The 22,550-nt window shown below is 30.1% G+C and overlaps 1 protein-coding gene across 2 annotated transcripts in view; it reads right to left on the bottom strand.

Moving 5' to 3' along the window:
• Positions 1 to 22,550, bottom strand: part of Gycalpha99B (guanylate cyclase 1 soluble subunit alpha 2) — a gene marked incomplete at its 5' end in the record, with an annotated part of 107,117 nt that overhangs the window by 68,461 nt on the left and 16,106 nt on the right. Inside the window, 1 exon segment of one of the 2 annotated variants that reach the window (XM_067046079.1) lies at positions 5,413 to 5,469. Within the exon segment in view, the coding sequence (XP_066902180.1) occupies positions 5,413 to 5,469 (57 nt within the window). 2 annotated transcript variants of the gene reach the window in all.

The following is a 22,550-nucleotide window of genomic DNA, read 5'->3' on the forward strand; positions in this document are numbered from 1 at the left end:
TTTCAACTAATAGTAATTGATTATGATAAGGACTTTCTTATTATTTATTTTAAAATATCCTTCATTACCTCTGATCTTTATTTTTAAATTCACAATTTTTATAGAATATAAAACTCAAACGTGCGAAAATTCTCGAGTTTTTAAAAGTTTTTTTAACCTCAAGGAAATTTAATTGGCCGATTCAATAATTTTTTTATTTTTCAAATAAAAATATTATATCCACGCTTTGTCTTTTATCTGACCCTTGCTTTATAGAGAATAAATATTTAAAAAAAGCAATGAAAAATTGATGAATAAGATGATGTTGGAATGAAAATATAAGTCGATTTTTATAAACGTTTTATATCTATTAGAATTCTGAAGTGATTCGATTATAAATAAAGACATTTTATCATTTAACATTATAATAGTAATATAATTATTGCAGTATTATATTATTATGTTATTACTCCCTTATATACATCATATTTATAATATTACTACTAATGTAGTTACCCACTATATACATATAATTATATCAATATACAATTATAACTCTGCAGTGCCTATTATTAATTGTCGCATCATTGCTCAGCGGTTGAGATGAATTGAATCTATGAAAATGGTTTTTTCAAATATAATTAATGGTATAAGTTTTAACGAGTTGAACTGAAAAAAAGTCTTTCTTTGACATTTTTCTATTATTAAAAAAAAAAAAAATCACATTATCTGTATAGAACGTATCGGGGTCAAAGCCCCATCATCATGTATACTGGCAATTCACAACAACCAGATTTCAATAATGTAAACACCATAATAATAATCAAAAAAATTAAATAGTAATAAGTAGTTATTACTCTACTAATCATTAAAAGAAAAAATATATTATTTCATATCTGATGAAACAACGATTCTCCTTATTAGTCCACATTTAAAATATAATAATATCCATTGTTGTCAGAATTGTTAAAATCATATTATATTAAAAACTCATTTAAAATAAGGAGATTGTCTAAAACATTGTAACATTTTTTAATGTTAATCTGATAATGCTGATATCGGAAACTACCACCATGCTTTTATACACTACATAAAATTGTTTATAGATTAAATTTCTATTTAGTTCAGTAGTTAAACTTATGATATGTCATATTTCTTTATTCCATCACTAACATGTGGCATAATATTAACTAGATGGTTTAATATTTATTTTTAATTTATTTATAATATCTGTGTATTGCGCATTTAAATTATCTGTATCTGTTTTAAAATTGACCGTTTTAACAGACACATGATATTTAGAAGATATTAAACCGAAAATTTATGAAGTACTTATTGAAAGACATTTGTCCAAAAATACACATAATTAATTTATGGTATAACAGAATAGAAAAAAAAACTCATAATATATAATAAAAATGGCAATATCAATATTAAAATTTTAAAACAGATACAAATAATTTAAGTGCAAAGATATTATAAATAAATTTCAATATTGTGTCACATGTTAGTAATTTTGGAATGAAGAAATATAAAATAACATAAGTCTAGCCACAGAGCTGAATAGAAATTCCATCTTTTAACAAATTGAGGTAGTAAATTTAAGCATGGAGGTAGTTTAACAGTTATCATCATTGTAGTTTTAGAAAATTCTGCTTATTTTATACAAGTTATGTAATAAGTCTTTATTTTAATAAGGTTTAAAAAATAGGTATTATTTTATTTTAAATGTATACTAATATGGAAAATCGTTGTTGTATCATATTTATATATTGTTGTTGTATTAATTTTTTTTAAATAATAAAGTAACTGGTTGTTTGTTTGTTTATTGGCGCGACAGACCATAGAGGTCCAAGGCCTCGCGCGATGTAGGAATACGTGGTTTTCATAGGCTGGGCCCGTCACTCCCACGCCTATTATTGTGAGTGCCACCCATTGGCTGACGGGCCTCACAAATGCCCGGGGGAGCTTGTGAGTGAGTATTGTATAGTATAAGCTCGAAAAAAACTCGGATAGGGCTGGGGACTCGAACTCACAATCTATGGGTTGACAGACAGGCGCGTTACCACGATGCTACGGTCGCCTCCAATAAGGTAACTACTTATTAATATTTAATTTTTGAATTATTGCTATGGTTTTTGCATTACTGAAATTAGGTTGTGAATTGCAGTATGTCTGTTGATGGGGTGATGATCCTGAAACTTTGTACACAGATAATATGAATTTTTTTAAAAATAATACAAATATTTCAACGAAAATTTTTTTCACATCAACTCATTAAAATATTTACAACTACTCCAGTTTTGAATTTTAATTATCAATAATGTACGATTTTCGAACGCTGACTAGGTTTTTTTTTTTTTTTTTTAATGTGTCAAATATTATATAATTTTACCATATAAACCAACAACCAAGTGATTAACTAACTACCACATAATATAAAGTATTATATTAGAATTAGAAACGACACATATTCCAGTCAAATAATATACGATAAAATGGAACATAATAATGAGAAATGAATAATTTTTCACTTAATTTTACATGATGAATATTATATTATAAAATATAAAATGAAGATGTGGTAGTGGTTGTTAAGGAAAGTATATTTGGGAAGAGGGAAGATGTTTTCTTGTTCAATGACTATGCCCCCAATGAGCCCTACGAAAACCGACACCAACAGTAATCATGAAGCGATTGGTCAAATAGCTAATTGCTCTCTGGCCCGGCTGGCCACAAACAACCCAACATCCCGATAATAAAATATCTTTTAAAAATATAGTCATTCTGTTTCAATGTACTAACTTGGTTACAATAATATTTCTCACATAATTATTACAAGCGAGTATACTATAAATTACTTTATAGAATATAGTAATTTTTGGCAATATATTTTTAAGAAACTTAAAATTCATCCATCATGGGATCTTCCATAATTTAATTTTTTGTTAGTGATTTAGGCATCCTCTCAAATTTTGAATTTTTACGTTTCAAGGTACGTAGAATCCTGAATTCGAAGTAAAAAAAAATTGTATGTCCGCCGTACACCGCACTGTGGTGTAAAGTGTGAAAAAACAAACCCAAAATAAAATGTGTCTAGTCATGTTGATGATTATGGTTTCTTACACTCCAATACCAATAAATGAATTGACCGTAATTGGTTCTCCCATCAAACAATATTTGTGAGCCGTAAACCTAATTTTACAAACATGGTCTAGGCATTGGAAAAAAGTCTGTTTTACTGCTTGTTGTTATTTTGTTTTAAACTACCCAACAAATAATATTTCGGCTAAGTAAATACCAATGAATGTTAGTGTATAAATTGTAATTTTTGAAAAGTCGGTTGGTTTTTTGAAATATTTGTTTCTTAATTTCTAGTGCCACTTCCAATTAAAAACTAGAAACATTTGTTTTTGCACATTTTCGATAGGCCAGAAAAAATAAGATTTATTGACTTTTGTGATGAGACTATTTTCCCATAAAAGTGTACATATTGGAGTAACTTTCATGTGTAAACTATGTGTAAGTTTCATTGACGTATTGAGACGTATGAAGTCAAGGGCCTTTTTGTTATCTGTAGATATAAGGTGAGAACAATAATGAAATTAACTATTATGAATCAAAATAACATTTTATTTATAGGAAAAATAATATTTTAATGACGGAGAAATAATGATTTACATTTTTACTTCTGAAAATATTATCAAAATAAAAAAAAAATGCATTCCATTGAATTCAGTACACTTAATGACATAAGAATTCATGAGAATTACAGAAGATTTAAACAATTTAGACTTTTTTTTTTTTTACAAAACCGGCTGTTTCCCAGCACTGTGCGCCGTAAATACTTTTTATCCAAAACTACACAACTAAATTTTTTGTTACCAAACTTACAGGTCATTCAATGATACTCGGATTTCGTCATTTATCTTTCAAAATGGCGGTCCATTAGATGTTTCCTACTGCTATATGCCGGTAATTTATAAAGACTAGTTTACCCTCGCGAGAACTCGTATTAGATAGATTGCCTTCTATTTAATTCAAAATTCTATTTAATTCGAAATATATGCGATATCATACTATAAAGCTTCATACTTTATAATAACTATCATTAAGTAACAGTTTACGTAATAAGTGATTTCATTGTTCCACTGGAAAATATCACTTGAGTTTTACAGTTAAGATACATCTATCCATAAACTTATATTAACACTGAATTTGACCAACTGAGACCTTATTGCTTGGCTGTAGGTGAACGGATTCGATTTTTTATTGGGAACCTTTAGGTCTGAATAATTTGTTACCAGAAAATTGGAAATAGATTGAGCCTTTCGCTAAAAAAAAACTTACATATCCAGAAACGGACAGATTAAACATATTTATTACAGTATTTTCTCAATTTTATTTCGAGCTCAAATTTTCCTGAACACTCTGTGAATATCCTTGTGTGATTTTATCAATAAAATCTACGAATTAATCATAAAGTATTTAGCTCAAAATATTGTTATACAAAGTCAAATGGATTGACTAAACACATTTGATACAATAATTTTTAGAATTTTGAGCTCGAACGTTTCAAAACATTTACTGCATCTAATTGATAAATTAAACTAAGCTGGGCCTGTATTCGCTCAATCGTCACATGGCTACAAATATGCACTGAAAAGAACGAAGTGATATGTGATAATTTTTCCATTGCAATCATGTCGCTGTGCAACTTATCCATAAACTATAATGAAGTTTCGGCCGTGCCTAATTCATGCACTTTTTCAAAAACGGTTCATTTTTCTGGGCTGGGTCATTCCACGACCATTAACTTTTGATTGAACCTTTTGCACAGATGTCGTATAGGTATAGAATTCGAAAATTGTGAAATTTTATTGAGATATATTCACTTACTTTTTAACTACAAAGCTGTTATGTTCTCATAAATGGGCTAAAAAAAAAAATAGAGAGAACATGTATTGAAATTGTTGCAGAAACCTTCTTAATGTAGCTGGAGATATGGGTTGAAAGTCATTTTAGTGTATATTCCATGCCTTTCTATGTGATATGCAGCACTACATAGGTTCACATTAGTTAACATTTCTCCTAATTTAAAATTATTATTTTTAATGCAAATGTAAATGCCACATTCTTTAATGAAGGGTAGGTTTACTTTATTGAGTAGGCTCCATAAATTATTATTTATATTTATATTGAATACTTAAGTTTAATTCAGTACATATAGAAATTCTGTTTCATATTTAAGCTATTTACCATATCTTTTTCAATATTTAATTTTGAAAGAAAACCTGATATTTCTTGTACTAATGAATAATAAAATCGTTAATGAAATCGTTTATTTAATGGTAATATGACGTCCAAGCTTATAAAAAAAAACACATATAAAACATCTTCTGTCTTCACATTGACTATGCTAGAATGACTTACCGTGATTTATAGTCATGATATTTATGTTTTTTTCCTTCTTTCATATTTCTGGAACGACTGTGAACAAAAGATAACAATACCTCGTAATGTGTAAGAGTAGTTATGATATAGAAGTGACATGGCCCCCAGCTTGCACCATCCACTCGTTACTGAGGCCCTATCAAAGAAAGAGGTAATAATTTTAAGGGATAGAGGATTATATTTCATGCATTGATTATTTGTCAACTTATTGAATAAAAATATTTAAAATAATTTAATTTGATAAAAATTGGCTTCGCAGTCATTTTTGAACATAGTAATACATCATACCATATAGATTGTTAATTTATAAATAATTTATTGAAAATTTAATAAATTTAATAGTTATGACAAACTTTTGACTTTCAACTAAAATTAAATAAAAATAATTGCACATTAATTTAATAATTTTTAACCATTACCCATATATATTTCAATAAATAATTAATTTCGTGAGCTGAATTTCAAAACCTCCTAACTGTATTTTATTTTAGAAGTAATGTTTTATTTTTGAGAGTTTGATGCATTGATTTTGCGAACCAAAAAATCTCATTCATTGGTTTGTTTTCAATGTGATTTTTGGTCCTAGATTCTGCCAACAGATAAAAAACGCATTTAACTTTAAATTAACTTAGAACTTTACTTTGGACTAAAAATTTAGTAAGGGGGATTTGGAATTTAGGTCGCAATTTGCTTGTTATTGAATGTATTATTTTAAATTTACAGTGTAATATATATTTAGAATTTACAATTATTTATGTAACAAATATGATGAGAGCAATATAAAGCAACAAGAAATTAGTTCAATGGGAACATAGCGGAAGTTAAACTGATGGAAGTAGATCATACTACAGTACGATAATATCGTGAAAAGAAGTACTAGCTTATCAAAGGAAAACGTCAATCATTGTTAAAATAAAAACATCGTTGTGTGGGAATCAGTAATCGCCAATCTGTGTCCACTGCTGTACCGGACTCGAGATTGCCAAACCCATCGACAAATCGATCAAACCATCCATCACAGAGACAAGATGGGAGTGGAAGCCAGGGAAATGGGAAAATAATAGAAATGTAAGAAAGTAGTTGCCATTTGATCGATGAGTGCAAGAGAGAAGGATGAAGAGGGGCAAACATGAGGAAGCTGCTAACTAAAAATGTTTTTCTCGAATCAGTCCAATGGATTTGTTTAATATATTGAATTTTAATAAATTTATAGGTGCTTAAAGGTATAAATGCTTATAGGTCATTAATATGAAAAATATATTATTTTCTTGTTTGAGAGTAGGTTACAATTAGGTTCAATTTTGTTTTAATTATACAATTTCATATTTATAAGAAAAATTAAAATAATTTATAATCTTAAAATTCTTTCTTGAGACTGGAAATTTTTTAATAAATAATTCAAAACACTATCCAAATTATAGTCTCAAAAATTTTATTTCTTTTACACGTCCAACGTTTCGGCCAATTCGGGCATCTTCAGGGACAATCTACTACAAAAAGTTTCCATTATATGTATGATCCTACAACCAATTTAAATATTTAACATTATACATAACATAATGTTAAATATTTAAATTGGATGTAGGATCATACATATAATGGAAACTTTTTGTAGTAGATTGTCCCTGAAGATGGCCGAATTGGCCGAAACGTTGGACGTGTAAAAGAAATAAAAGTTTTGAGACTATAATTTGGATAGTGTTTTGAATTATTTATTAATTAAAATAATGTTAATTAGAAATAAAAAGTTGAAGATTATTAACGTAATTTCTAGTGTTAAATAAATATGAAATATATTTAGCACTAGAAATAATTTTTAACTGAGTCCTAACCTTGTGAAGATAGCTTTTGTGAATGAAAAGGCAATTAAATAAAAGTATAATTGAATGTATATAGATTATCATTATTTGAGGAATTCATTAAAATATTAAAAATACAACTGCAAGAATAAAATATGTAGAACTATTGAAACTAAGCAAATAAAATCCCTGTGCGACTAATAGTATTTAAAGAATAATCAACCTGGCCATAGTAATCTGTGATTGAAAAAATAAAATAAAATTTAAAACAAAAATTATTTAAACAAATTCAACTTGGATACATAAATATGAATGTAGGTGTTACTGTTGATAGATAAAATATTTTAAGGTCTTCTTGATATTAGCCTAAGGGCTGAAACATTGGAGCGAAATAAAAATACTTTACCAAATCAATTATATGTATTAAAATATATACTTATTTAGTGTATTATATTGTTTATTAGTAAACTATTTTTTTTCAAGTAGACTTCGTTTTAGTCAAGTCGTTTAAAGCGGGATTTCAAACTAGTTAATAAAGCAAAGGTTTATTGTTCGTAAAATTATAAATTGAAAGTCACCTTTAAATGTTTTTAATGAGGATAATTTTACTTATTTTGAAGAAAATTTGGTATCGTTCCTCGTTATGTTACTCGAATAGTTTTTCCACTTCCTATTAAACATCATGACTTGCTTAAATAAATACAAATCTGGAATAAAATTCTTGTCTGTGTGGAATTTACTTCATTTTCCTTTACTTTCCACAGGACTTTAGTTTATATGAAGTTTTTTTGTTGCTTTTGAGATCTATTATCACCTCCTTAGAAAAAGAATTTACCTGTGCAAAAATATACATATCCAATATCCACTCATTTTTTGGCAAATCAATAGCCAATTTTAGACTAATATCTGAAGGAACCGTGACTTCATTAATACGGGAATAGAACTTAGTGAGTTATTTTTAGTTCGAGTATTGAAAAAAAAAATCACAAGTAAATATTATATGTTGATGGTTGGCCGAATGTGAATTTGAAGGAAAGCGGTCCAGAAAAACAAAAATTGTTTTCAACTATCAATAAATAGTTATAAAATATTTCCTTTTATTTTTTGTAACTACAGCCCTGACTATATTCAATTATAGTTTGATTTGTTAATAAAACTTTTCATGGCAGTCTGGGGTGGAATGGTGCAGAGAATTGATATTTATGAGACTGGTTCGGTAACATAATTGAGTGGACCGTATAAATGAATAAAATACATGATAGAACATATAAAAGCCAAATGTTTATGTTATTTTAATTTAATTTTGAATTAGAGAATCTATTTCTTCTTAATATGTTGATTTCACTGAACAACCGTCCCTTTATGATGAACTTAGTTATTACAGATAGTATGAGAATTTCGTCTACTTTGAAATGATACAATTAGTGCTTTAATTGATTTGCATTTTTTTTCCAGTAATCGTTTTCAATTAAAAAAAAAACACAACATGACTTACTTAATGAGAAACCGAATAACAATTTTCTCTTCTTCTATGAGTCAGAATGTGGTCTACATGGACATTTTGTTTCGCCTCTTTAAGTACTTTTAAGGGGGACACCCTGTGTAGGTTATTCCCTCGTTATTTAGTTCCTCGTCAGTATTTAATGTTTTGTGTGGAAGTTGGAAAGAAATATTGATAGTAATTAATCATATTGAAAGTAGGAATGAATGTTAAGAGGATATTTTACTTTAAATTTTTTTTGCAGGAAATGGTCTAAATAGCAAAGAAAAATATTTTTTTCATTTCATTTTTTATTTATTAGTAATTAATCAGGTTATCTATAACGGTTATAAATCAAACTATTTAACAGGTTACTTATAGTTTTTTTCTGCTGATTTGTACCTTTTTTGACCGCCACCAGGACCATTGTCTTGCAAACATCTCATACCTTCAACTTCCAATATTCCTTTTTTGAATTATTATATTTTTATCAATTAATTTATGTGACTAAATATAGTTCGAACGTTTCCTCAGATTTCTATTACCAATGCCTGAAAATATAGGACAGAATGTAGTATTATATAATAAAAGTAATCGAGATAATTGATTAATGACGTTCTTATCTTAACGTTGTGGTCGAGAGATTGATCGATAGTCGATAATGATTATGGAAGCAGTGATGTTGGGCGGGAAATTGTTACTTCAGTGGAGTGATGTTTTGGTATTGTTTTTAAGTTGTCGGGTTGCTAATGAAAAAAAAATCTTTTATTATATCTCGTACAGAAATGCAATAATACATACTAATATTAAAAGTATTAAATATATAAAACTGGTAAAATACAACTACCGATAATAATCTCAGGGGAACATCTTTGGGACTATTTTAGAGTAAGCAGGACATCGAGAGTCATATCAGCCATGAAAATTATTCATCCGCATTAAATCTTATGATATGCAATGGGAGTAGGTGTGGGTGTGCCTTTAATGAGACTACGGATGTGTACCTTATTCCTCAAAACGGAAGGATTTATTTTGGTTATTCAGTCTCGGGCAATTGCTACAAATACCTAGGTGCAGAGAAGACGGTACTGAATTATGTCGACTGTAGAAGATTATCAGGACCAATTCAGCACATCAGGCTGCCCAACGCTCACTGGGGTGGAATATTTACTCAGGCATAACAACATCCCGAAAAATGTTCGCCAAGAATCGACTAAGCAATTTGAAATTCTGAACGATATCTGCAATTATTTTAACAGCCTGTAATTCTGAGACGTAACGTTTAGCTAAATTTGGACCAGGCCATTATGATCAAATTGTTCCAAGGAGAACGTTTGCTGGAAATCATGCCAGCATTATGGAAAGAGAGGATTAATGAGATGAACATTTTCACACCGTGGTTACCTAAAAGAATCGATCTGAGTGAGGAACTAAAATACAGTAAAAACATGTAAACATGTGAATGCACGGTTTGTTGTTTTTATTTATTATCACTTTGGTATTAAATTATGAAGAGGTTAAAGGATATCTCTCCTCCCCCCTCCAAAAAAGGAAAGTTAAAAAGACGTGCTTGAATTGTTAAATAAATAAATTAAAAACTTTAAAATGGACTTTTGGAACGGAACTCCTCAATTGCAAGGACGCCTGTGTAGATTATCTGTTACATTTATTTGATTTGAATTTCCTTTTTTTTAGTTTTTTACATGTTTATAGTTTTCAAACATTAGGAAAAACATTTACATAGTAAAAAGAAAAAAATAAATAAATGATTAAGTAATGTATTATAAATTATAAAGAAACGAATAAAACACTGTGAATTAAAAAAAAACATATATAAAATGTATAAATTTGATTATTCGGTTTAAATATCAAGTTTCGTTTATGCTATGTCTAATAATATGTGTTATCTTTATTTTTAGTTATGTTTTGACGTAGTTTACTATTTTTGTATGAAGGGGTTGTCAGAAATGATAGAAAGAGAGAAAACGTTTTGGGTCAGTAAGTAAGTGTACGCTTTAATTGTTGGTAGCTGTAAGTAAATCAACATATTTGAAATTGTGGTGTACCGAGGATAGTAGTTTACTATTCTCATAGATATATTTTTAATGACCAGTAGTTTCCTGTTATTTTAGTCATATCTGTAGGCCCCACAGGGAACAGAATAGATTATTATGCCGAGTATTTTGTGTATTTGTCATAAACATTTATCCTCGAGACCAAATTAAGTCTGTAGGACAACTTCTTGTTTTTTCGCTCACTAAGTTAGTTTTTTATCAAGCAGTTTGTTCTAGTGGGAATAGTTATGTAAGGCGGTTGTAGTTTAAAGTTGTATGAAACAGGATATTTTCCAACTACTTTGATATTTGTTCATTTTTTACATAAGTTATGATGAGAAATTAATTGTGAAAGGTAATTCCCCTTAGGGGTCTTATCTTGAGACTATATTTCACGGCCAAGGTTCTGTGTACTTCAATACAATCTCCGTAGGGTCCCGATTTCTAAACCAAAGACTGTATATCTTTTTTATTTTTTTTTTTATTATATACTTTAGAGACTTTTAATTTATTTATTTTCGAGAATGTTCTTTTTCAAAATTTTAAGTAATTTTGTACATAGTTTATTTTCTTAAAATAATTGGTTTATGTTCATATCTATGTTTTTGTAATTTCAAAGAATTATTTTATTTTTAAATATGAATTCGGACAGAAATATGTCTTGTGAAGACTCCGAGGAAGAGAGACATATTCATAATATTTAAAGAGATGAACGCTTCAAAAGCGGCAAAGAAAGGCTGCGGGCAATTCACCCAACAAAAAATAAATAAATAAGGTAAATCCAAAAAAGGCAGTTGAACAGCCTGAACCTAGCAGTAAAACCACTGCAACCACAAAACCTGAAATAACCACACCTATACCTACAACCTCAACCAGCAATAATTCAAATACAGTAAAAATTCCAGTCAACAACATTCCAGAACCTCAAGGATTTTCTGATCCGGAACCACCACCTATTTTTGTAAGTAAAATTGAAAAGTTCTTTTTATTCAGTCAAGAAATTGCCAACTTGATCGGACCGCCAAACATCAGATGTTTTTCACGAGTTAAAGACATCAATATCAAGGAACATTACAAAAATTTTGTCAATCATTTGGCCCAAAAAAACTACGACTTTCATTGCTACCAATTAAAACAAGATAAGGCATACAGAGTGGTTTTAAGGGGTCTTCATTCATCTAGTCCAACAGACGCTATCAAATAAGGCCTAGAAGAAATTGGCCACAATATAAGAAAAATATCGTGCGTTCTTCACCCCACCGAAAAATACCTACTGCCGTTATTCTTTGTGGATTTAGAGCCAGCCCGAAATAATCCTGAAATATTTCAGGTTACAAGGCTGGATTATTCAACTGTTAAATTTGAAGAGCCCAGACAAAAACCTATTATTGTCTAGTGCACCAGGTGTCAAAACCTAGGGCATACAAAGGGCTATTGCCATCACCAGGCTAGGTGCGTGAAATATGCTGGTCCTCACGTAACTGAAACCTGCCAGAAACTTCGGAACGAACCGGCAAAATGTGCCCTCTGTCAAAAAGACCACCCAGCAAGCTACAGAGGCTGTGATGTGTACAAAAATTTGCAGAAGGTGAGGTCACACTTCATGGCATCAAAAAGCTCGGAAAAAACTCGTACACTGCCGCCTGAAACTCAAATCTTGGAAATTTTCCCAGAATTGAAAACATCAACACATGTCATCGAATTGAAGCTATCTGCTTCAAAAACCCAAGATCAATCTCAAGAATCAAACTGGACTTTCTCCGATATCACAATGAAGAAAAACCAGCCTCGTCGTCAAGAGCCACAGACCTAAGCCCTAACCTTTACGTCATCAAAATCCTCCCCATCATCTACCCTTACGGGTAAAATTGCCGCCACCAAATTCACTACTAGTTCCATCTCGTCCAGCTGCTCTAACCAACTCCCCGTCCCAACTACCAATGAAGACCGAAACACCTCCTCATACCAAAGCTCTACATAAAACACGATTAGCCCAGCCCTCACTCAGTACTTCCAGTTACACAAACTATCTATCCCAAGCTCCTGATCCATGTCATCATTACCAAAATTCAGGGGGTGTAACCTCAATCCTCACATCCTTCCTGAAAGATCTTCAAGAAACCATCAAACCCCTCATTAAACTTCTCACCAGAATCCTATCCGAAATCCCGCTTAATTCCCCACGATGAGCACAAAACCTCTAGCTGTCCTGTTATTGAATGCTAATGGCCTACATTATCACCGTGATGAACTTGACTTATTCCTACATCATAAACACATTGATATAGCCCTCCTGACTGAAACTCATTTCACACAAAGGACACACTTTTACAAACGTGACTACATCACATATAAATCAGACCACCCAGATAACACTTCTCATGCTGGTTCTTGTATCCTTATCCACAAATCCTTATCCCATTCCCTTATTCCTTCCAATCCAACTGATGCAAAACAATCAACCTCCGTTATCATTTCAACTCGCCCTTTACATGTTACCTTTTCAGCTGTATACTGTCCTCCTGGTAATAACGACCAACGAGTATGCTGTAACAGAAATTAATTATCGTGCTAGCCCGATTCGAACCCGGTCCCATGGAGTTAGCAGCATCGTACCTTATCGTGCCACCGCGCTCCCCACATTAATCTTTAAAATGTCCAATAAATTCAGTTCAACTGTTAGCTTTAATGTTCCAACACTTTAAAACGTTTTTGTTTATTTTAATTTTAAAAACAAACATCTTTTGAACCTTTCTATCATCTATCTTAACTTGTTTCCAATGTTTCAACGCTTAGGCCATTATCAAGGAGAACTTAAGTTGTTATATCTAAGTTTATTTATTTTTAATTATAGGCTATTATGCCTTAGTGGATTCATCTTCAGCTTTCACTGGTTTAATACATAAACATAGTAATCCTGTAGTTATTTCTGATTTTAATTTCAAAAATATTGTCAGAAATTTTTCTTTTAGTTCTTTGAAGACTGCTGAATTTCATTAATTTTTAAACAGTGTAATCTCATTGATCCGAAGTTCGTTACTCCGAACACTTTAGTAATCTGAACTGGCGTTAAAAAAAAAAAGTTACTTTTCTTGAGATAACTCAGCAATAAAATTTTTGTTTTAAAATAATGCATATGTGTAAAGAACATTTCTAACTTTCCGATTTATAGGCAAGTTATTGTAATCACCGTGAAAATTGGAAGTGAAAATGTTTACTCAATTTCGATATCGGGAAATCTAACTCCTATTTAAGTGTTCATAATATATTTTGTTGGAATTATAAATAAATATCTATTGTATTAATCATTTGATTCTATAAAACTAATTTAATTAATAGTAAAAACATGTATAATACAAATTTTGTTGGTTAACTCGTTTTTTTTTTTATTAGTATTTATAATTTTTATTTATACTTTCTTTTTTACTTATACATAAACAATTTTATAATTTTAACAAATTAAATCATCACTTAGCATTACTGGGGATGTTAAAGATAACATAAGTGTTGCCACCCAAAACACGGCTAGTGATGTTATGAGACTCATAGAATCTCATGAAAAAAGAAAATCGACTTCTTTAAAGAAGATTTGTTTTTCAAAACTTCAAACTGTCAAATTTCCATAAGAATATGTAAAAAAAAAAATAAAAAATAAAAATAGTTATATACATTTATATTGTTTTTTTTTACACTTTTTTAGTAATACTTTCTGTAATCCGAACACTCCCCTGCAGCATTAATTAGGATTACCAAGATTACACTGTATGTATTTCTTATTGTATTTTTTAATGATTTTATGTATCTCTTAATGCAGTCGACATTTTTCTGTCTGAATTTATTTTAAAGTTGAATATTTGTAATAGAGTACTCAATAAAGGAGGACAAGTTTGGCCTAGGCTAGATGTTATTTTGGCTATCTGGCTCTTCTATTAGAAAATCTGTCAGCTTTCATCCAGTTCATCCAGAATTTTGGTAGGGGAAGAACTTGCTTGTAATTTGCTTTGTTACCCTCCTTAATGCACTTGTTTCGATATAAGTGAGGATGAGGATGAATTATTTGTCCACCTCTAAAGAAAAACTAATATCTAATCTTAGAAATTCATTTTGTAGTTTACAGTAAAGTTTGTATTTCTATAAATGGCTGGTAAGAAGCAAATGCTCTAGCAGATTTCAAATTTAGTTTTCTTGCCAAAACTAATTAGTTATTTAGCTCTAACTTAGGTCCAGTTATTGAGGCATATCGTAATATTTACTGATTCAAGCTGTACTATATTTATTTTTTACTTTCTTCGCTTAAATTGCGATTATTTAGTGGACATTATCCATGAAAGAGAGAGAGAGAAAGAGAGAGAGAGGGAGTATATCTCATATAATGTTATAATGCTATTGGGTGTCCATTTATTGGGAGGTGCTGATAGGAATCAGTGAAGGCACGACAAAAATATTCAAATGAGATGGTTGGGATAGCTGGTAGCCTTGATGGATGGGTGAAGAAGGAAGTGTTTGTATAAACAAGCAGTCTTCTCTCACGAGGCCATCTCTATCACCTCTTTACATGTTTTCGAAAGGTTGGTATACCAAATGAGTGATTGTAGTATGCGATAATGGGTTATAGTGGACAAAGTAAGAGTCATTCCAAATAGAACACTTATTTGTACGGGTCAAATTATTGATGACTCATAAACCCCAATTAAACCTGCATTAAATTAAATTTCTTGCCAAGTTAATATTATCGTCCGGCCAAGGCTCATTTTCCCACTCATTACCTACCTCATTCATTACTCCGAGAATTTCTAGTGTGACAACCTTATATAGGACTATGGGTTATATAGCAGAAATCTGGATCCTAAAAGGTGATCAAAGGAAGAAACTTCTGATCACAGAAGTGGACTACTAGCGACAAGAGGTAGGAATATCCATAGTGAATAAAGTATGAAATACAATGATAGGTGAATAGAATATAAGTATATAGAATTATACTTTTAAATATATATAGAATATTTAAAAAAAGTTGTAGAAGAAAGTGAGGGAAAGGGTATTTGGAAAAAGTGCCTGAAGTACGATTGACAAAGGAGGAACACTCGTGGAAAGGTATAGTGGAAGATAACGTCTACCTTGTACTGTTCTCTAAAGGAAGCAAGGAAAAGGAAAATCTGAGATAATGAAGTGGGAGAATCCTTGATAGAACACGGCCTTACAGAGGAATAGGTTCATTTTCCATAAAAATGAAAATCTTTAGACCTGACTATCTCCTAACTAACGGGTAAAAAGACATACCATATTTTCAATTAAAACATTTAACCTTAGAATGACCTATATAATATTGTAGCTTGATAGAAATAAATTAAAAATAACAGGGGGCCAACACATTTTTTTCTTTATTGCCACTACGGAACATTCACAATTAATACAAAGTCCACATTTCTCTTCATAACAAAGCAATACCCGTAACCTTTTTTCAAACTGACTGAAACATCGTTCTTAAACGGACCGTTCAAATCGATCGGTTATCTATTGTTTCTCGACCGAAAAAAATACTCTCGTCACATTATGTATTGGGTATGCAAATATAAATATATATCGGAAAAACTATAAATTAAGGAATTCCAGAAAAATCCTAATAGTTTTCTTTTTAAGAGAGATCTTGAATGGAATTCAGAAGATTTATAGTAAGGAAATATTATTAGCGGATCTATCAGGATCGTTAATTTTTTAAATTTAATTAAATAAAGAGATCACCAGTAAAAATCTGTTTGTATATTTATTTGTAGATTTAATTAATGTATTTTTTTTTACTTAGAAATTATTTTTATTATAATTAGATATGAGAAAAAGAAAACTGGAAACTAAGCAAGGTCTAACAAAATAGTGAGCTTTAACCTAGCGGAATTGTAGACCGCTTTCAATTGCGAGGTATCTAAACTAGGCCCGCGCTCTAAGCGTTAATTGGTATATAGTGTTTAGAGTATGTTTTGGTAAATCCGATTTCATCTGCATGATGAGTTAAATATTGCTTAGGGCAAAGCTAGAATGTGCCGTGAATGCAGTTAGAATGTGACACCTGTTAGAACTATTATCTTGGAATTTAATGGGGCTCGAGTGTCCCCTTTTCTTGTTTGTATTCAAAACAAACTCGGCTCCTAACTGATAGACAATTCTCCGCTTTGAGGGATCGTGCTCTTCTCACTATCTGCTTTTCCCCGTTCTTACTTCATCTCTACAATTCACCCATGGATGTTAATTTATTATATAAGCCTTTAAAAACTAAACATATATAGGATAGTTTTACAAGGTAATATTTATAGAAGTAACAAAAAATTTGTCCATTCTTGTTTTTCGGGGGTGCTGATTACAAATTATCTTAAAATTTATGGATAATAATTTATTTAGAAAAGAAATAATATATCTAAAAAATGTTAGAAAAAATATAACTATATATTGGTATATATTTGGTAAACGTACTTCAAAATATATGATACCATATCTGTTCAATCGCTTACTAGAAGAGCTAATAGTACAAGAGCATGGAAGAAAAAAAGGCCGTTATCTCACCCCAATTTTTGATTACTTTAATGAAAACTATGTATAATTAATAGTCAAAATTGATGAGTCGGCGAAGTATAGGTAGGGGGATAAATAATGGTGGCTGTTTCAAAACCTTAAAAAACACTAATTTTTCATTCGGAGCTCTATATCATAAAAACTACCAACAGCACTAGAAAACCTAAGAGGACATTATTTAAAGAAGAGTAAATTTGCTGAAATATTAGCCTTAAAAGAGCTATTTACGTCTAATAGTTCTCGAGATATAGCTTTTTAAAAAGCAAAATTTCTTAAAAATCTACTGAAAGATTAGTAGTTAGCTAATTTATTTTGAGAATTCTATATCTCAGGAACTATATGGCGTACAGATGTCTATTAGCTCTCAAATTAAAGCTAGTATAATGGACTACAAAGAAGTTGATGACCTCTACTTTCGTAGGGATAGGAGTTTTCATGATATTTGCAAAAATAAATTGATTTTTGATTTTGATTGTTCGGACAATAAGTTTGATTTATCAAAAACTTCATTTCAGAAACCATTTGACGTAAAGATGTCTTCCAGCGCTCAAATTAAAGATAGTTATATTTACTATAAAATAGTTAATAATGTTTATCTTTGTAAGACTAATAGTTTTTATGATATTTGGCAAAGTAAACTCACTAAATATTAATTTCTAGTTGTTCGTATAGAATGTTGGATTTTTGAAAAAATATATCTCCAGATCCATAAGACGCACATATGTCTGCCGACACTCAAAATAAGGAAATTTAAATTTCCATAAAGTAGTTTATGACACTTATCTTCGTAGGGGTAGTAGTTTTAATGATATTCATATATGAATATAAATTTGGCAAATACAAATTTGTCCGAACAACTATAAATCAATTTATATTAGCAACTTTCATGAAAACTATTACTCCTACAAAGATAAACATCATAAACTACTTTATAGCTAATTAAACTAGCTTTAATTTTAGTGCTAATAGACATTTGTACGTCAAATAGTTTTTGAGATATAGATTTATCAAAATAAATTCACTAACTATGGATCTTTCAGTACGTCCCATACAACCTTTTTCATGAAATGTTGATTATTAAAAAGCTATATCTCGAGAACTATTTAACGTAAATAACTCTTTTAGGGCTCATATTTTAGCAAATTTCCTCATCATTAAATGATGTGCTCTTAGGTTTTCTCGTGGTGTTCTCTGAATGAAAAATTTAATTTTTTTATTGCTTTCAAACAACCGCCATTGTTTATTCCCCCTACCTATACTTGGCAGACTTATCAATTTTGACAAGTATTTATACACAGCTTTCATCAAAGTAATCAAAAATTGGAGTGAGATAACGGCTTTTTTTCTCCTCTTGGGCTCTTGTACTATAATAAATAAATCACCCACAGGGAAAACTAGAAAAGATGTATTTGACTGGGTGGTTTTTTACTTCTATGATTCCCAATAACTTATTTTGATTCACCAAGAGACCATATCTGCCTGTATTTTGTCTTAACTCCACATAATTATTCATTTTATTACGATTAAAATTAGCTACAATTAGCTAAAATAGCAGTTAGTAAAAAAAGTCTACATACACCACTATATAAATTCATTTATGAAATAGTGTACATTATTATGTATTAATTAAAGTTATACTTTATTTTTTTTCTATTACATAAAGGTCTGTAGAAGATTAAATCATGCTTATAATATCATTTTGAAATTGAATACATACAAAACGTTTTATAATAAATGCCTGCCATTGTTTGTTACAACAAAGAAGTCTACATACAGATTGATTTAATCCTATGAATGTAAACAAACATTTAATTTTTTTACATTCATAGAGGTTTTCTGTGATTTTATTTCCTAAACGGATCATTTTGAATCCAAGTCAAGTGAAAACAACTGCTCAAAATGAAATTTTCTCCAGAGATTAGGCAGTCATTTGTTGTACATAAAACCGCAGGGAAATCATTACGCGAAATTGCGAAAATTGTTAACAAAAGTGTTTCGACGGTTCAGACTGTTATTGGAAATTATAATACAACAGGTTGCATTGTAAGTAGGCCTAGATCAGAGCGGCCAAAAAGCTTCAGCGTTATCATGAGCGTCCTATTTGAAGAAGTGTTCATGAAAACCCTAAAATAAGTGCTCCTACATTAGCTACTAATTTATTGTGGGATTACAACATTGGAGTAACACCTCAAACGGTACACGATTTACTAAAACTTGCTAAGGGCTCATACAAGAAGCTGTATATTAGCAAAGTTAACCGAGCTAAGCGGTTGGCATTTGCGAAAAATTACCTTGATAAGCTTACCAGTATTGGGGATAAAGTAATTTTCACGGATGAGTCTAAATTTAATATTTTCGGTGCTGATGACAACGTTAAAGTACAAAAGAGAAAAAAACCAGGCCCTGAAACTGAAAAACCTATACCCGACAGTTAAGCACGGAGGAGGAGGGATCATGGTTTGGGGCTCTATGGCTTCTGCTGGAGTAAGCAACTTGAAGATCATCGAGAGAATGATGAATCTTAAATCTATACGTAGATGTCCTAAAACAAAATCTGTGATCCAGGGTTACCAAGTTAGTTCTAGGATCATTTTTCTTATTACAACAGAATAACGATCCTAAATAACGTGCCAAAAGGGTCGAAAAATGGTTGCTGTACATGGTGCTCCAAGTCAGTTAAGAACACCACTACAATCGTCTGACCTTAATCCCATAGAGCACTTCAGACAGGATCTTAAAATGAAGCTAAACGAAATAAGAATTATACAGCAACTCTTTGAGGCCCTTAAGGAGGAGTTGTTGAAAACGGATCCTACTTTAAAAAGAAAAAAGTTAGCACAATGAATAATCGTTTGAGAGAGGTAATAAAAATTAAAGGAGGTCCCACAGACCATTAGATAATTATTTGCGTTGATAATTATTTTGTTATAGAATGCACATCTGCTGCGTATCCAGACTTTTTTTTGCGGAAACGTATTGTTACTTTTTCTATATTATTTTCTGTTATGTTTGTATAATTTTTAAACAACTTTAATAATGTACCAAATTAATCAAAAGGGCCTGTATTAAAAAGGAAAAAATAAATAAATGGTTTCATTTGTTGTTCTGTTTTGCTTTTAACTCACTTTTGTGATTAATACAAATTAATAATAAGTGTATGCAGACTTTTTTTACAAACTGTATATATGTGTGCTTAGTTACAGATATTATTTATTTAGATACTACTAGATCCTTATTTTTATCGTATCCTGTATCATCTTGTTTTATTATCATTGTTATATAAATTCAATAATTGTAAATTTGCAGCATTATTATTCACTTTAAATAAGTAATAAAAATTAAATAAGTAAATAAAAATTTCAGTTATTTTTATTTTTTTGTTTACTTTATTTTCATTTTAGTAATTGTTAATTGAATTATTAGTTTTATCACTAGAGATCAATTCATATTGTACTGCTCTAGCTTATTAATTAAACCTTCACAACTCCCTAATGGTCAAAATTGTAATTAATAAATTTAACTTATGTATATCATTTTTATGTGTTATTTTGGCACCGGTTGAAAGATGTTGTCTGGTCGGACAGTATTTGATGTAATGTGTTTCTAAATGAATGAAAATTAATATATTTCTAAATGAATAAAAAAATCTACATTTAAAAAAGTTCAATATTATTTTTTGGGGGGAAGGGGGAAGGTTTACTCTCCTAGAGTGAGAGCCATGAATTTGTATAGCAATATAAAACTAATTGTAAATTAAGAAAGAGTAAAATCCGTACAATTTTGTTATCTAAAACTTATTTTGTCTGTTAAATTGCATAGTAGTATCCTCTATTGATCTTTTGGGCTCCATGACAATGAGGACCTAGTAATGATCTTAGTGGAATATATCCAAAAAGTTTTTTTCAATTTATTAATTATTTTTAAGCAATTTTTTTTAACAAATTTTAACTTTGAGATCTAAATTTTTTTCTGAGAATATACATTTCTTTATCTTTTCTTCGAACGGCCCTTGTTGTAAGTTGTAGTCATCTGAAATGCTATGTCCATGATTCAAGCAATTTTTTTCATTTAAACAAAAAAATATATGCGGCAAAGCATTACCCTGTGTTTAATAATAATTTGCCCGTCCCAAACGTTTATATATTATAATTGTCGTCGTTGTTATTAATGGAAAAATAACCTAAAGCAATGTGTCTATATTTTAAAAAATGATAGTTTTTAATAATCAAATGAATTTAATTTTTAACGATTGAAATTTTAATTATAAAGAATTACCTTTTAGGAATGAAAATGTTACATTTTATCATCGGTGATAAAATAACTTTTGGTTTCTAAACGGATTATAAATTGAAATTATGAGATGTGTCCAGGAATATGCTTTGTCCATTAGTATTTAAATGAGGCACCCTCTAATGATCAATACCCTACTACTTTATTCTCTGCCAAGCCAAGTAGTCAACCCAGGAAGGGAGAGGACCTATCACACCCAAATTAAAAAGAATAAAAATATTATTAAGTAATAACTTCAAAAGCAAACTTATTGTTTGTTACAGAAAATCATGTTCTGAGTTAGTTGAATCACAGCTTTATAGACGAAATTTGAATACTTTTTTCATTTATAAATATCATGTTTGTATTTTTTTCTTCTCTTTTATTAATTTTGATAGAGCTGATGTCACCATTCACAGTTTTATTTTTGTCTTTCTTGTTTCTGTATATATAGTATGAATGAATACTATGAACGCAAATAGTTATTTTGTTATATTCTAATATATCTAGCATATGAAGTCATTTTTATCTATAAAAAACTTTTTAAAGCATGTGAACGGCGAAACTAACAGCTCATCTTAATCTTTATCTAACCAGTTCACCTCCATATTTAGGTAACCAGTTCACCTCTATCTTTAGGTCCCCAGTTCACCTCTATCTTTATGTAACCAGTTCTCCTCTATCTTTATGTAACCAATTCATCTCTATCTTTATGTAACCAATTCATCTCTATTTTTAGATAACCAGTTCATTTCTATCTTTAGGTAACCAATTAATCTATATTTTTAGGTAATCAGTTCACCTCTATCTTTAGGTAACCAATTCATCTCTATTATTAGATAAATAGGCGAAACTAACTGCTCATCTTAGTCTTTATATAACCAGTTCACCTCCATATTAAGGTAACCAGTTCACCTCTATCTTTAGGTAACTAGTTCACATCTATCTTTAGGT

Source organism: Halyomorpha halys, unplaced genomic scaffold (genome assembly GCF_000696795.3).
Source record: "Halyomorpha halys isolate HHAL.00 unplaced genomic scaffold, Hhal_1.1 Scaffold271.1, whole genome shotgun sequence".
In the NCBI taxonomy this organism is placed as follows: domain Eukaryota; kingdom Metazoa; phylum Arthropoda; class Insecta; order Hemiptera; family Pentatomidae; genus Halyomorpha; species Halyomorpha halys.